Genomic DNA, 16,195 nt, shown 5'->3' with positions numbered 1-16,195 from the left:
GATGCACAAACATATAACTACTCTTGTACTTCTGTGTAATGCTCTTTTCTCTAAAATATAATCTTCTCTGGAAGCAGGTTTCTTGGGGAGCTTCTGGAAGCAGCCTTAGTTTCAGTTCAGTTTCAATAATCACCTCAAATGCAGCCAGGAATTAAAAGTCCAAATCCTTTATTTTCTCTTTCAAAGTCTTAAATGTTTTCCCTGGCCTGGTTAGCTTTAATAGAGGCCTATCTCTTTCCTTGGTTCCAAAAGCTCTCTCCGAACGTCTCCAGTCAGCACAAAGGTGGAAGTTGGAATGAATCTTGACTCCTTCTCCCAGAGAGTGGGCTTATGGGTTTTTGTGGGCTTGGCCCTGAAAGCTTCTTGCTTATAATTCTGCCTGACTTGTGAATCTCCTTGTAATATATGCTCTCTAAAGGTGTGAACTAATGTGTGAACTCCTTTAAAGGTATGAACTAAGCACCTTGTTTCAAGTTCTGGCCCATAATACTTCTGAATGGTCTAAATGGCTAAAAGTGATGACTTACTTCGCTATTTTCAAAAATCAAATACTAAAATTAATGAATTGAATGATATGAAGTTTCTTTCCCCATTTTCCCTTGACTGCTATCTGATGGAAATGCTTAAAACAAACAAACAAAGAGCAGATTAAGAGCAAGAAAGAAAAAGATCTTAGAAACCAGAAGGGACCTTACAGACTACCTAGCCTAATTCTCCTCTTTTATGAATGTAGAAACAGACCCAGAAAGGTTAAATTATTTGTCCAAAGTCACAGGAAATTAAGTGGCAAAGTTGGGGTTTTAATTTAATTCCACTGTATTTAAAACCTCGCGCCTTTTTAAAAAAGAAACTATATCATAATCTAGTAATCTTTCTAGAAATAATATAATTGTCAGAAATTTTGCTTCTTTCCTTATCTCTGCTTCCTGACTCTTCCAGGTTTTTCCAGTCTCATCATCTACATGAAAAAAAAAATTTTTCCTAGTCCCTCTAATTCTAGTGATTCTTTGAGAATTATTTCTTAATATTTTCCTATCTATCTCTTATTTGTACATAATTGTATGTTGTCTCTCCTATTAGACTGAATTCCTTGAGGACAGGCATTATCTGGCTCATGTTAAAAGTTTTCATTTGTTTCAATCATTTCTTATTCTTCATGACTATGTGGTGTTTTCTTGGCAAAGATACTAGTTTTTTCTACTTCATTCTCCAGCTCATTTTACATATGAGGAAACTGAGACAGAGTTAAGTGACTTGCCCAGGACACACAGCTAGAATGTATCTGAGATCAAACCTGAACTTAGGTTTCCTGACTCTAGGTCCAGCCTCTATCTACTATACCACCTCACTGCCAGTATGGACTTAACAAATGCTTATTGATTGACTGACTTTTAATAAAATAACCAGATCTCCTTTTCCATTAATTTTGTTTGTGATCGTCTTTTCCAGATGACCCACTCTTTCCTATCCTATTTACAAAAGGTAAGAAATAGAAACAAATTATTACCACTAAACTGTTTGTCATGACCACATGAGATCATAATTACCAACACTGGTATTAAGTATTGAGAATGTTAGTTTCATGTAGAACATGAAGAAAGTATCTAGAATAACCGGATAAACTGGTTTTCAGTAATAAATGGGGAATAGGATCTGGCTAAATCAATATTTGGATATAGTGAACATTATATGCTCTATGTGAATTACCAATTTTCACAAATTAGAATATAATGGAACACATATATCAAATTGCTGGTAGAGATTTTTTGTTGTTGAAGCTATTTGACATTTTCTGAAGCAATTTGTAAAGAAAAATCTGGTTATCTGAGTTACTGGGTATTTGGATTCTGGATAAATAAGACTACTGTACTGGTGAACTATATTTGCTTTTAGGAAAAAACACTTAATCTTTTTGGCTCAGTTTCTTGAACTATGTAGTACATTCACATCTACTTTTCTATAGATATTAAGGGATTTATTATATGTGACTTTTGTCTTTGGTCCAGGCATGAGACATTATCAAAATGGGGAATTCCTAGCTTAGAAGCTCTCTTCACCGTTGTAAACACCTCCTCTAATTTATAATCTGAGATTTACATGAGGTTAAAAGAGTTTTAAATGCTTTACCCATGGCAGCATGAATTAAAGTCTTTCTGTCTCTAAGCTCTTTCTTCCATTGCTTTGTCACAATGCCTTTCAATGTATGGTTACATTAATCCAGATAAAATTATTTTGTAAAAATTCTGGACTTTCAAACATAAAGTAAAACCATTTTGATAAAAACGAGTTTTTTTAGCTGCTGATATTTAAGGATTATATGCTAAGCTAGTTTGCCCACAAATTCTGCAAAATAAGAACTTTTCTAAAATATTTCTGCAAACAAAATATTTTAGAAATGAACATTAGAAAATGCTATAGGCAAAGTATAGTTTTCTACACATCTATAGTCTCCATGAACAATATGCTTGTATAATTTTACCTAGAAGACAAAACTTTTTTTGTTTTTTGTCAGGAGAAGTTGGAAATTTCAAGTCATTTAAATAGCAAGTGACTTATGCTTGCTCGTCTTACCCTTTCACGAAAATGTCAGGCATTCCCATTTCCACCACTAATGAACAACCAGCAATTGTTTTAATTTCATTATTTTCCACACTGAAGGACTGCTTGCAGAACACAGAAATAGCTATGCTTTCTTTTTATAGATTTTATTGGTAAGGCTGAAATAGTTTTAGCTTAAAAGTCACAAAATAATTCAGTTGTTAGCCTTTGCTTCTCCCTCACTGTATTCTAGTGAAACACAATAGCCACTCAATAAATACTTATTTAATAAAAAAGGATGAATAAATTTTATTTTTCTAAATCTTAAAAATTTTGAGGTTTGATATAAATCACAGTGGGATTTGATGAGCCAAGTTATTCTGGTACATAAAATACTTCCAAGTGATAAATTGGACAATTTGAGAAACTACATATGTTCTTTGAGTAAATTATAGATTTGGTCTACTCACTGCAAAAACCAAGATGAACTTTATTGAGTGCTAATGAATGACTACTATATAGAACAGTAGATTAAGACAGTATATATGTAGATAGATAGGTTCCTATATTTAAAGAATTCAGGGAGTAAATTCTCTCCCCTCCCCAACTGTTATGTGGGAATGTCTAGCTTGATGAACTTATTGGCTAGAGTGGTAATTTTCACTAAATTGGATTTCCAAAAAGCCTGTAGCATATGTTACAAAGGGGGCAATGAATGGAATCTTTGTGAAGACTGGGTATCATCACCTGTTTGTTTTTTTTTAGAGATCCATAAATTTGGTATCATAAGATCTACTGTATTCATCCCAGGAAGTGCTACTTTATCTCAAATATTGACAACTCCTCTCCATAATCCTTCTCAATATGCAAAATTGGTTGCCAAATTAGAAAAGTGCTCAGTTAAGGTGGAAATAGAGTGGCTGAATTAAGTAGTATTAGACAATCAATTCTTAATACTTCTTAAAGGAATAAAGAGTAGGTTAAATTTAAGCTCTGCTGCTGTTGAGTCGTTTTTCACTCATGTCCAACTTTTTGTGACCCCTTTGGGGTTTTCTTGGCAAAAAAAACTGGAGTGATTTGCCATTTCCTTGCCTAGCCCTTTTTATAGATGAGGAAACTGTACCTATGATATTTCTCTAGTTGGATCCATAAGGGCTTGGTTTCCTGTATTACTTCACCAGAATGTCGTTTCAAATTGTTTCAACTACTATTAGAATGGCCCAGTATCAAGATGCATTCATTTTGTCTTTTAAGAAATTATTGATATCTTCTGTTTTATATTATCTTCCTTCTCAAATATATTCCTCTCCTTATCCCCATAGAGTCATCCCTTGTAGCAAAGAATAATGAGGAGAGCGGTCACTGAGGGTGGAGTTTTTGGATGATATTCAGATTTGTCCTTCCTGCTGAGTTATGCAGAGCACACACAGGTCTATTACCTGGCCAGTTCCAGACTCACATGTGGAACAACTTAGGAAGGTGGTTTCCATCCACACGTGACTGAATGGTTGGTTCTGTGTGATGATAAAGTCTTCTTGTCGGCTGAAGAACAGTGATTCAAGTGCTGCTGCTCCAGAATTGAGCATGAATGTGAAAACTATGACATGACAATCTCTCAATAATCTTCCTTCCTGGCAGTGAATGAGGCAAGAAACAGACTGTGAGCAGCTGGAAGGTCAGGAGGGCTGCTGCCGTAACTGTCACCCAGCCTCTGTGAGGCAGGGTCATATAGCACCTCTGGTTTTTTTGCTTCATTCTTTCCTGATTTTGAGGGAGCATTGAGAATGCGCAGATTATGTGAGTTCAGGAGAGCCAACAGAGCCACTGGAGTATCAGAGACAGTAGCAGTGTCCAGAGGCAGGGGTAGCAGCCACTCAGAGAAACACCTACAAATGGATGTGGCAAGACAGTAATTCAAAGATGGCACCAACTGAAGGGAATGTGATCCCTCATAATGGAGAAAAGGGCAGGCGCTGATTCTTGGAGTCCCACAGATTTGCTTTCAGAGATTCTTATGAAGCCTCCACAAAGAGAAAAAGACTTCTGAAGGCAGGAGTTGTAGTTGTAGAGTTGTTGTAGAAGACTAATGTCCTTCACCAGTGTGCCATACTACCAATATGCAGACTGCTTTCTTATTTTTTAGCTTCTATTCTTTTTATATCTTCTCCACTATTCTCTCTCAGGGGAATGTTTTTGTAACCACTGTTCTGGGTATATGACTGCAGTGTACGTTCTTTGCTAAACACTAATTAAACCAACAGTTTGACTGATATCAGGGAGCATACTAGTAGGAGGTTTAGAAGTAATGGAAACCTTAGCCCTCAAGGTCATCTTGAAGCTGCTGAGTTGAGGAGCACTGCATACTGAGGAGCAAAATCACTAGTGACAGTGCAAGATAAGGAAGGAGTCCCAGAGAGATTGCTACATAAAAAAAAAAAAAAAAAAGAAGTAGAAGGAAGTAATTCAGGAAAGTCAACCAATATATTGATCAAATCTGTGAGCATATACAATATTCCTTAGCCACAGATCTCTACTTTTCAAAGAAAAGAGGGAAGTACATTTTTTTAATTATCTTCTTCAGTACTAATATGAGTTTGATACAATCATAAATAATGTTCAAATGACTCTGTCTTAGAACTAAGTCCATAAAAATTTGTAAAGTGCTTTCTTCATCACAACATGGTAAATATCACCTCAAATTTATGGACTAAACTAATGCTGAAAAATATGTTTATCAACAGGCTCTCAAAAAAGTTGCGCACAACAAACTTTTAAAGTTTAATCTGCATTATTAATATTTTCCATCATTTAAGTATAGAAATAGTAATCTATAAATCAATAATCAGTAAAAAATAAACCAAGTCCTGATGTGTAGCATTTTTCAATTCCTGAGGTGTAAATGCTCAAACTGAAAATTTAACAATGAATTCTCATGAACAAGCTCCAGAACACCACTGGAGAGAAATTAAGTGATTTGGCCAAAGTCACACGTAGTTTGTGTTTAAAACATTAAAAGAAGTGAGGACTATTGGATGAAGGCTTTTTCTGTTGTGTTCTGCTTTTATGTCCTAATATTCTCCATAAATACACATGTACAAATATATGTTTGTATAAATATAAAACAGTATGTATAATACACAATGTATAGTGTGAATATCTAAAACATGTCACAGAATAGATATGCACAAAACATATGTACTCATGTATGTATACATGAATATGTATATAAATATATGCATATATGTATACACACAAATGCATGTACACAGATATCTATCTATCTATCCATTTATCCATCTATCCTATCCCATAGACCTTTGATTCTGTAAAAGGCAGCAAGTATACTGTAAAACATTTGTCAGAGCTCCTTAAGGAACTCCTCTATACTATTAAATAATTGCTATTCTAAGGAGGTAGGACATGGCCTAGTTTTTGTTCACATGGCGCTCGAGACAGCTTGCTCTGTCAGGCAGGACACCAGGAAACTATCTTGATTTGACACATAAAAAAAACTTGCCCTGATACAAGAACTTTGGAAATCCCAGTGCTCACCTAACAGAATATTGCAGAGGGCCATGCAGTGCAATCTATGGCCAAAAGCAGCTGGCTCTCAGCTACTATCTAAGCTAGGACTTTGCTTCCATCAAAACACAAAGGGCCTTTCCAAGGAAGCCAGTTCCTGGGATGCCAGATTTAATTCTCCGTGGCAGCTGCTCTGCTCCATCATTGTCAGCTCTGGGCCATTTCTCTCTGTAAGTCAGAGTGCTGTCATTGTCCCATATGGACAGAATGGAAAGAGGGAAGAAGTGGAGACCTGCCATGGTATAGGGTCAAGGTCTCAACTGAAGGTAAAGGAAGACAAAAGGCCACGCCGGGCCAATATCAGAGTTTCTTCCAGGGCTCAAGGCAAGTGGAAACTGAGTAGGAGAACAGAGACTTGGACCAGCCCTGGACCAGCTGGGAGGGGTGCGGGGAGTTGGCTATCTCACTTGACAGTGTTTCCTGCCAGCCAGCCAGTGCTAATGTGTCTGTGGGACCACAGACCAGGTCCTTTAAGCCTCTTGAGTTAGAGGCACAAGTTCAGACAAAGGCTTAGGTCCCTGGTCAGGAGAATGACGGCTGGGTTGTGTCTGTGTCTCTCCTCCCCTCCCAGGCCCCCAGCCTCCCAGCCTCCCCTTTGTGAGGGGAGGCACCCAGCCCTCCAGACTCACTGCCCAGAGGTTGCCAGCCTCCTTACTGTTCTCCCTCCGGCTGTTTCCAAGGTCTGTTAGATTTTACCTTTGCAGCATCTCTCGTCTACACCTCTGACATGGTCACCACCCTGATGCAGGTCCTCATCCACTGGCACTATTGCAACAGCCTGACCAAATCTCTCCTTCCTTGAATGCATTCTCCATCTAGCCACCCAATGACTTTCTGAAAGCCATTCCCCAAAACCATGGCTCCCCATCCCCTCCAAGATCAGGATAGAGCTCTCCCTTTGGCTTCTGAAGCTCTTCTCCTGATCCTTCCTCCCTACCACGTCCTCTTCCATCTGGCGACCCCGGTCTCCTGGAGGCTCCACAAACATGGCTCTCCATCTTTGTGTTTCAGGCATTTCTCCAGCTGTTCCCTAAGCTGGGACACTGACCCTCTTAATCTTCACCTCCATCACTCTGGACTCCTTCAAGTTCCAACTAAATGACTATGTCTTGAAACCCAAATTATCCTGGCTTTCGCCAACTGGCCAAGGACAGGTCCCAGTCATGCTGACTTGCTCCTTTGTTGGGTTCTTTTGGCTCAGAATGAATGTAAAAAGTGGTTTTTGTTCTGGCCAGATTGACTTTTTTATGAAGGCAACTAGGTCACCTTTTGCCTCGGTTCTTCCCTGGTCTTAAATCACTGAACGATGTTGCCTCAGACAGACTGAAGCCTGGCTTAAAAGGGCCAAGGTCTCCTGCTCCCTCCTGGGTCATTCCTAGTTGACCTGACATCTTGACATTGCACTCAGGTCTGGAGGAGACTGAGGCTGATAACTTTGCACCACCCTCCCTCATTTAAATCCAATTCACTTGCAAATCAAGACATAATCTTCCTGAAGTCATTGGTGCTCTTTGAGAACTAAGTATGAACTAGAGCAAAATGCCACCTTCTACAGGAAAATTGTCAAACATCTCCACCCTGGTCCACATGCAACACTCCCAAAGGTAGCACAAACTAGCAAAAGAAATAAAAATAGAATAAAATACAATTAACGCTACATTTTATAGCTAAGTTCATATGCAGCCTGCTTAGTAACCCCAGTTTTCATTTGAGTCTGACACCACTGTTCTACAAGAAGACTTCATGAGTCCTTGTAATTCCAGCTCCTTTCCTCCACTAATTATTTCCTATTTTTCCTGTATATATATATATATATATATATATATATATATATATATATATATATATATATATATATATGTATATACATATATGTATATATGTATATACATATATATATTTGTATATATTTGTTTGTTTTCTCCCCCATTAGATCATGTGCTCTTTGAGGGCTCTTTGTCTCTTTTTGTAACCTAGCATATACTTGGTACTTAATGTTTATTGACTGACAAGCCACTGGGAGGCTAAGTCTGTGTTGACAGGATATTTCAGAGTTCAGGCTATATGGCTGACTGATTCTTCGGAGACTGCATCCATCACACAAGGGGCATGTTTGCAGTTCCCCAATGTTAAAATTTAGTGGTGTAGTGAGAATCAATCCAGAAATATATTAATGAGGCTGTACCATATTATGCACAATTGATTCTCAGGCTGGAAAATCAGTTGCTATCCTTAAAATTCACATCTATATTCCATCTATTTGCTGATATGAAGAACATACCTATCTAGCCGATACTGTGTCTGGAACTCTCTTTCTTTTGCTGCATTATATTCATTTTGGTACTTTAGAAGTTGTTCTCTCATCTTGGAGACCTCAGAGCCCTTTCCAACTGGAAATGTCTCAACAATCTCCAGGCGTTGCTGTAGTTGTTCTATCTCTGCGGTAAATCTTTTGGCATCCTGCAGCAGTTGGAGCTCAGACTCTTGGCTGCTATATTTATATATAAAAAAAGATGTACTGTTAGAAAGGCCTTTCTCCCAAAGCTGGACCAAAGTGGGAAGGAATCTATGTCCACAGCTATGTCTTTCCCCCTTGGGTTCCCAACTCTTTATCTGTTAGTTCTCTATCAAGCCCAGAGCTACCTCAGTCTTGCTGCCATCACTGCACCTAGTGATCAACTATTCTGATTTAGGTTATGTGAATATTTGTATTCCTCTAAATTCAGCCAAGAAAGACCTAGCATTCTTCAAAAAGAAAATTTACTAGGACCTATAGAAAAAAAAGTTAATCAATGCCTTCATTCTCATCTTGGTCCTTAGAGTTTAGATAAGGAAGGCATTCTCCAATCCAGTTCTTAAAGATCTTTGCCCTAGGCTGTCCTGGATTAACTTTGCAAGAATCTTTACAGCAATTTTCCTGTGGTTTGAAATGTCTAGAATTCCCATTTTTACTTCTGATCCATTTCTGTATGACTTGCCTTGTTTAGTTTTAGTAAACATATTTGTTAGTTGATTGTTAAGGCTCTTTCTCCTCTTGGATAACTAAAACTTGGCTTGTATCATTTCTAAACTTCCATATTTAGCGTCCTATTATGTTTTGTTTTGTTTTGTTTTGTTTTTATATGTGCTTTATGCTAGCATCTGTGGTCTAGCCTCTGCATCTGGTTCCAAACACCAAACAACCTTTCCTGATTTATTTCATATTATCCTTTAGTTTCTCCATGTTGCAAACTAACCAGATTATTATTTCCTAAACTCTGCATATCATTTTCTGTTTCTATTCCTTCATATAACCTATGCCCCAATTGTAGAATTCAGCCTTTTCTCGTTTCATATGCTACCTCCCTTGCAAAGTCTTTCCTGATCCCCCAATTGTTAGTACACTCTTACTGCTCAAATGATCTTGTATATTGGTGTGTACTGATTCCATTTGGGTAGACTATATGCCTCTTGAAGGCAGGGCTATTAAAAAAATTTTTTTTTTAAATCCTTGTGTCCTTTCTAGTACTCAGAACAGTGCCTTGATATAACTGATGTTTAAAGGGTTTTTGGCTACTGTGTGGGTGATTTGCACTAAGACTTCATTATTGTCTATGGTAGAAATCATTTTCCATTGGAGCTCTTTGCATCATACAATCGCCAGAAGTAGATTCCCTGTCATTCTTTGTTTTAAAATTTATGATCACTTTAGGGTTGACCATTAAGTGTCTCTTTCCTTTACCAGCAATGCCTCCCCATTTTCAGCTTATTTTAGGGTGTAAATCACATTCCCTTAATCCTATGACTGATGAAACTTTTTCTCCAGCTCAGGTTGCCATCTTGGCCCTAGCTTTTTCTTTTCTGATGACTAATCACTCAAATCCCTAAAAGTCTATGTTTACAGTTTTACAATAAACAAATAGTTTAAATTTAAAGTAACAATATACATAGTATTTCCACAAAGGGAAGAGGAGAGTCATTTCTTTACATGCTAGGTATCTTCTAAATTTCTTAGTTCAATTTCAAAGGTTCTCTATAATATTTAAGCTGGAACACCCTAATTTACAAACAAATTATATTACATAAATTTCTATGTGAGTTGTTTGTTATTTGGAATATATTTCCCTCATAAAAGCAATGTTACAGATGGTACTTGGGTAGACCAAGCCAGTTCATCTGGCATAAATCCATTTAAATTAATATATCTGAAGCATAATATTCTATTAATAGCACTCTTAGGCCTAACCATCTCATGTAATTATACATTCAGAGTTCTCACTTGGGAAGTTTACAATACCTTTTTGTGTGGGGAGCAGGGCCCTTCTCCATTCCCTTCTATCTATCCAATCTGCTGAAGAGTGGGAGCAGAAATTCTACCAGTTTTGAACCATCGGCAGGGATTTTCAAGGGTCTTAGGACTTGCGCTCTTGACAGCACTGCCATCCACAGTTAGGAAAGAGAAACAGATTACTGAGGGGGGAGGAGCAGGAGCTTGATGAGCAGTGGAAGTATAACAAGGTTTTCCATTCTGTCTTTTTCTTCCTTTTTTTTATGCTAGCAGGCATTGGGGTGAAGAAAGAAGCAGGGATAAGAATTGGGAGACAGTGAGGAATGATGGCAGAGCTCTTTGCAGTGGCCACATGCAAATGGGGGATGATGAGTGTTAAAGGAAAGTAGAGAGGTTGAGAAAAGCCCTCCCAGAATCAGAGAGGGCAGGGGGAGTTCCTGTCATAATTTGTCAGCAATGTATGTGCCCTTTTCTTGAATTGATGAGGTCTTAAAAATATAGCACATGATGTTATATGTTTATAACCTTCTGACTATAAAAACAATATAAATAAGTTAAAAATATATTTATTTAAGTAATACTATCACCAAAACACAAAAAAATACTCTTTTGCTTAAATTAAGATGTAATCAAATAAAACTTCATTTATACTTTTAAGGGCTGTACAATTCTGTATCCCCCACAGTGTCAGAGCAAATAATAGGCACTAAATTAACACATATTAGGTAGATAGAGCATGTTAGACCTTCTGGAGTTTTGTATGTTTTGGTATTTCAAAAAATAGGAACTATTTACAAAGTTTAAACATATCTTTTTACTTTCCTTATCTCTCTCACTACATTTTAAGGTCAGGAGAAGGTCTAGTTCTAGTCCCAGATCATTCTACATTTCTTTTGGAATGAAAGTTTGTTGAATTTTAAAAGTTATGACTATAACTATCACAATCTCTCTCTCTCTCTCTCTCTCTCTCTCTCTCTCTCTCTCTCTCTCTCTCTCTCTCTCTCTCTCTCTCTCTCTCTCTCTCTCTCTCTCTTCTCTCTCTCTCTCTTTCTCTCTCTCTCTCTCCTTCTTTTTTCTTCATTTTCTCCATGACATATTTCCTTCATTCTTTAGTTTCACTTCCCTTCTTTTCTTAAACCTAATCTAGTTAATCAGTTCTAATTTATAGAATATTCTAATCCTGAATTCCTAATTCATTCACTAATAACTAGCAAACACACATACACATATACAATATTACTTTAGTTTTTAAACAGCATTTTGAATATAATATCTCATTTGTATTCCAAACAATTTTGGTAGATTTGTACTATTATTATCCCATTTTTCATTTGAAGAAACTGAGGTAAACAGTTTTTTAAAAAAAACTTGCCCTTGATCCCACAGCTAGTAAATCTCTGAATCCAGATTTGAAATCTGGTACAATTTAGTTCCTTTGCTCTTACTCATTTAGTATTTAATGGTGATGGAGAAAGTCATATATTTTTATTTGAACTGGGCCCTTAAGTCTATTACATTTCTTCAAGCAGATGTTCCAAACATTTCTTGTCTACTCAAGCTTCCCACTATACTCTCTCTCAACATAAGACCTCAGGTCATACTTTATGAAAAAAAAAAAAAAAAAAAAGAGGTCATTTACAGTTAACTTCCTCTTTTCCCTTTCTCTTGATCTCAAACTCCCTTGATCTGATTCCCCTTTCTTACTGCCTTTACTCTAGCCTTTGATAAAGAGATCGCTCTTCTCTTCAGGAAAGCCTCTCTCTTTACTTATATCTAGAATCCCCATCTTCTTCCAGCTCTTTTATTATATTGCCTCTAAAATCATCACCCCTTCTAAATTTTAATCTCTATTTTTCACCTACAACATGATTGACCCATCCTTCTCTCCCATCAAAAAACTCCTCTTCCCTTTTCTATGATCTTTCCCTATGATCCTTTTCTTATGCTATGATCCTATTTTTCCTCTACCTCCTCCATCACTGAACTCCCAGAGGAAAACAATACAAAACTGATTATATATTCCTCACCTCCACGTTTTCTTTACATTCACTTTAATTATGGGTATGTTATTTACAAGGCTTTGTTCTGAGTCCTCCTCTCTCTCAGCAAACTCTCTTAATGGCTTCAAATATCATCTTTAAACAATACCCAAATGACTTATACATCTAAATATCTTCTGTCCCCCATTCATGCTTGTTACTGAACATTCCCCAAGAGATGTCTCACAGCATCTGAAACCCAACTCATCTTTCCCTCAAAATTGACCGCTTCTTCCTAACTTCCCTATTTTCATAAGGCTACCACCCTTTCAGTTCCTCAGGTTTTCAACCTCAGTCATCTTTAACTCTTTACTTTCTTCCACCACCACTCCACCTCCAGATCTTTATCTAATCAAGGCCAGGTATTGTTTCTACCTCCACAGTATGTTTTGTATCTGTTCTCTTTATAGTCACACAGCTACTATCCTAATAGTCCTTACCACCTACCTTTCTCCTAGACAGTACCAGAAGAGCCTCTTAACTGATATCTCTATCTTCAATCTATGTCATTCCCCTGCCCAAGAAGCTTCCCTGGCTCTCTATTATCTGTAGAATAAAATGCAAATTCATATGCTGGACATTTAAAACCCTTTCTTTTCTGGCTCTAGTCTAAGCTTCCAGGATTACTTTCTACTACTAACATTCACATTTTCTATTTTCCAGCTTACTTGGCTATTCCATCTACCACTTTTCACTTTTCCTCATGCCTAGAGTTCATTCCTTCTTTACCTCTCTCTCTCTCTCTCTTAAAATCTCTATTTTTTTTTTTTTTTAGTTATTTTTCAGTCATGTGACCCTTTGTGACCTCTTGTGGTCTGCTTGGCAAAAGATACTGGGCTAGTTTGCCATTTCCTTCTCTAGTTGATCTAATGGATCCAATTTTTTTTTAATGTAGGTAATATCATTTTTTAAAAAAATGAAAATTTTTCAAGGGAAAAATACAACTTTAAAAAATCCGACATTTTGAACAACTTGATACATGTTCTACATTTTGCCTATCAGAAGTGCTGTTTCTTCTGACTCAATGGGTGAGAAATTGGGCAGGAAAAATTTACAACAAACAATTATGTGCTTCATGTAATTTTTTATGCTCTTCCCAAAAAAATATTTACAATAGAAACAGAAAAACAAGAGTTCTGGCAATTACTACTCTTCTGGTATTATGTCTGTTTGAAAGTTGTGACCATTTCCCAGATGACTTCATTTTAGTGGATCCGTTTTGTAAGACAATCGAGTATTAAGTGACTTTGCCCAGGATTATACAGCTAGGAGGTTGGATTTGAACTCAAATTTTCCTGATGCCAGGTCTACTGCTCTTATCTATTGAGCCACCCATCTAGAATCCCTAGACTCCTTCAAAGTTCAGCTCTAACTGTATCTTCTATAGAAGGCTTTCCTGATCTACCCAGCTTCTTGTCTTTGCCTAATGCCCAAATTTCCTCATATTTTCTTTGTATGTATTTTAATTATAGAAAGATATATTATTTCCCTTGATAGAAGGTAAGCTCCTTGAAGTCAGGGAGTTCATAGTTAGCACATAGTTGGTGCTTAATAAATGTTTATTTTGAATTGTATTCAATGCTTGAATCAGTTGACTCGTTAATTGAATTCTTGTTCACAGAATGTTAACACACACAAATGAAAAACATTAATTTACATATTTCCAACATTAGATTTTTTTTTGCTTCTGGCAATTTTTTGAAAAGGAAATATAAAATATTTTCCTTCAATCGATAATTATTTGTTGAGATTCTAATATAAGATCAGTATTGTGCTAGGGCCTCTAGACCCTATAAGAGAAATAGAGAACAAAGATTTTTGCTTTCAAGAATAACAATCTATTTCCTCCCCTAGGATTTTTTTTTTAGTTCTGTTTGTCTTGTTTTTAAATACTAGGAAGTGTTCTAAAAGCTTTGCCAGAACATTTCAAGATGTGTGATTTTCTTTTCTTCCTTTGGACAAAGTATAAAGGATACTTAATGGTTTTAAAAAACTGCTTTATGTGTAGGTGTTGGTGCAGATGATTCTCTTGGATGAAATTTTGAGTTAAGTCTGACAACAGGGATCAATTTACCTGAATAACTACCTATTTTTTCTTTTAAATGGTAATGTAGCTCCTATAAATTGTGAAATTATGTAAATTTTGCAATATATTCCATCGAATTTGTAAATAATATACCTTATCAGGAGATCATGCAGTAAAGTATACTTTGCTTTCAACTCAGCCATTCTGGTCCCAGGTATTTTTCCAGCAGCAAATAACTAGTACAGGGAAAGAAATGTCATTTTAAAATCATGTTTTTTTAAGTAGAATGAATTCAGTTTATTTTATTAAATGTTTAATGGCTTCCAAGAATTTGAGGAATACAGAAATTACATAAACTATGATCCTATCTTATGTTCCTGATGGTGAGGAGATTAAGACACAACCTAATATACATCATTTCATGATTAGATGAATTAAATATTTGAGAAACAAAGTACTCAATGTTAGCCATCCTCTAGTACTCTAGAAGTGTTTCTTAGTTTTATTTAATTTGAGTAAAAATTCCAGAATTACACAATTTATTCATTTCAAAAGTTTCTTCTATTTTTTTTTACCTCCCTATCATTATTTCATGTGTTCTTCCCCTTCCACAAGAACCATGCTATATGATAAACAGTGGGTTTTTTTGGGGGGGGGTTTAGGGAGGGAAAAAAATCAGTATTATTGTCACTATATTAATAAAGTCCAAAAATTTGTGCACTGTGAAATGTACCACCAAGAGATAGATTCTTATTTATCTTCATTTGAATCCCATTTGATCTCTAAAATTTTGTTATTTACTTTTGATTTTTTGGTGCTTCATTTTTTCCATTTAGATTGTTATAGTCATTGTGTAGATCATTTTCTTAGCTTTGCTCATTTTACTCTGCATTAGTTCTATATTTCTCTGAAATCATCACATACATCATATATGTCATTTTTAAAGTGTTGTAGTAATACCTTACATTCATGTACCACAATTTGTTTAGCCATTCCTTAACTGATGAGCACCTGCTATTTCAAGTTTTTGTTATCGCAAAAAAGTAATGCTATAAATAAATATTTTGGAGTATATAGGACTTTAGACCATATACTTTATTTTTTAAATTTTTCAATAGTATTATATTTTTCCATATGTATTCCTTAATTGATGGGCATCTACTCTTTCAAATTCTTAGTTATCATAGAAAAGTAATGCTACAAAGGAATATTTTGGAGTATTTGGGGCTATAGAGGATATTCTTTTTGAAAATAAGACTAATTATATTTCTAAGTTTTAATACTATTTTATTTTTTCAAATACTTGTAAAAATAGTTTTCAACATTTGTTTATTTTATTTTTTTTTTGTTAGTTTTGTTTTTGGTGAGACAACTGGGGGAAAATAATTTGACCAGGATCACACAGCTAGTAAGTATTAAATGTCTGGGGTCAAATTTGAACTCAGGTTCTTTTGTCTCCAAGGCTGGGTGCTCTGTTGACTACACCATCTAGCTGTACCCTCAACATTCATTTTTGTATTACTGTGTTTCAAATTTTTCTCCCTCCCTTACTTCCTTCTTTTAATCATATTAAACATATTTCCATATTTGTCATGTTGTATAAGAAAAATTGGATCAAAAGGGAAAATCCACAAGAAAAACAAACAAAAAATGGGGAAAATACTATGCTTCAATACACATTCATTCACCATAGTTCTCTCTCTAGATGTGGAGGACAAAGTGACAATGGAGATAAATAGAATT

General features: G+C 36.0%; 1 protein-coding gene across 3 annotated transcripts in view; it reads right to left on the bottom strand.

Annotated features, from left to right (window-relative positions):
• CCDC146 (coiled-coil domain containing 146) overlaps nt 1-16,195 on the bottom strand; it is a 168,612-nt gene that overhangs the window by 78,119 nt on the left and 74,298 nt on the right. For all 3 annotated transcript variants that reach the window (XM_074268450.1, XM_074268451.1, XM_074268453.1), the window contains exons 3-4: nt 14,606-14,688; nt 8,402-8,611 (exon numbers count right to left, since the gene is read on the bottom strand). In XM_074268450.1, the coding sequence (XP_074124551.1) occupies nt 8,402-8,611; nt 14,606-14,688 (293 nt within the window). The remainder of the gene's footprint in view (nt 1-8,401; nt 8,612-14,605; nt 14,689-16,195) is intronic.

Source organism: Sminthopsis crassicaudata, chromosome 5, assembly GCF_048593235.1.
Source record: "Sminthopsis crassicaudata isolate SCR6 chromosome 5, ASM4859323v1, whole genome shotgun sequence".
NCBI classification, from domain to species: domain Eukaryota; kingdom Metazoa; phylum Chordata; class Mammalia; order Dasyuromorphia; family Dasyuridae; genus Sminthopsis; species Sminthopsis crassicaudata.
The sequence above is the reverse complement of the archived record's forward strand: the minus strand, read 5'-3'. Positions and strand labels throughout refer to the sequence as shown.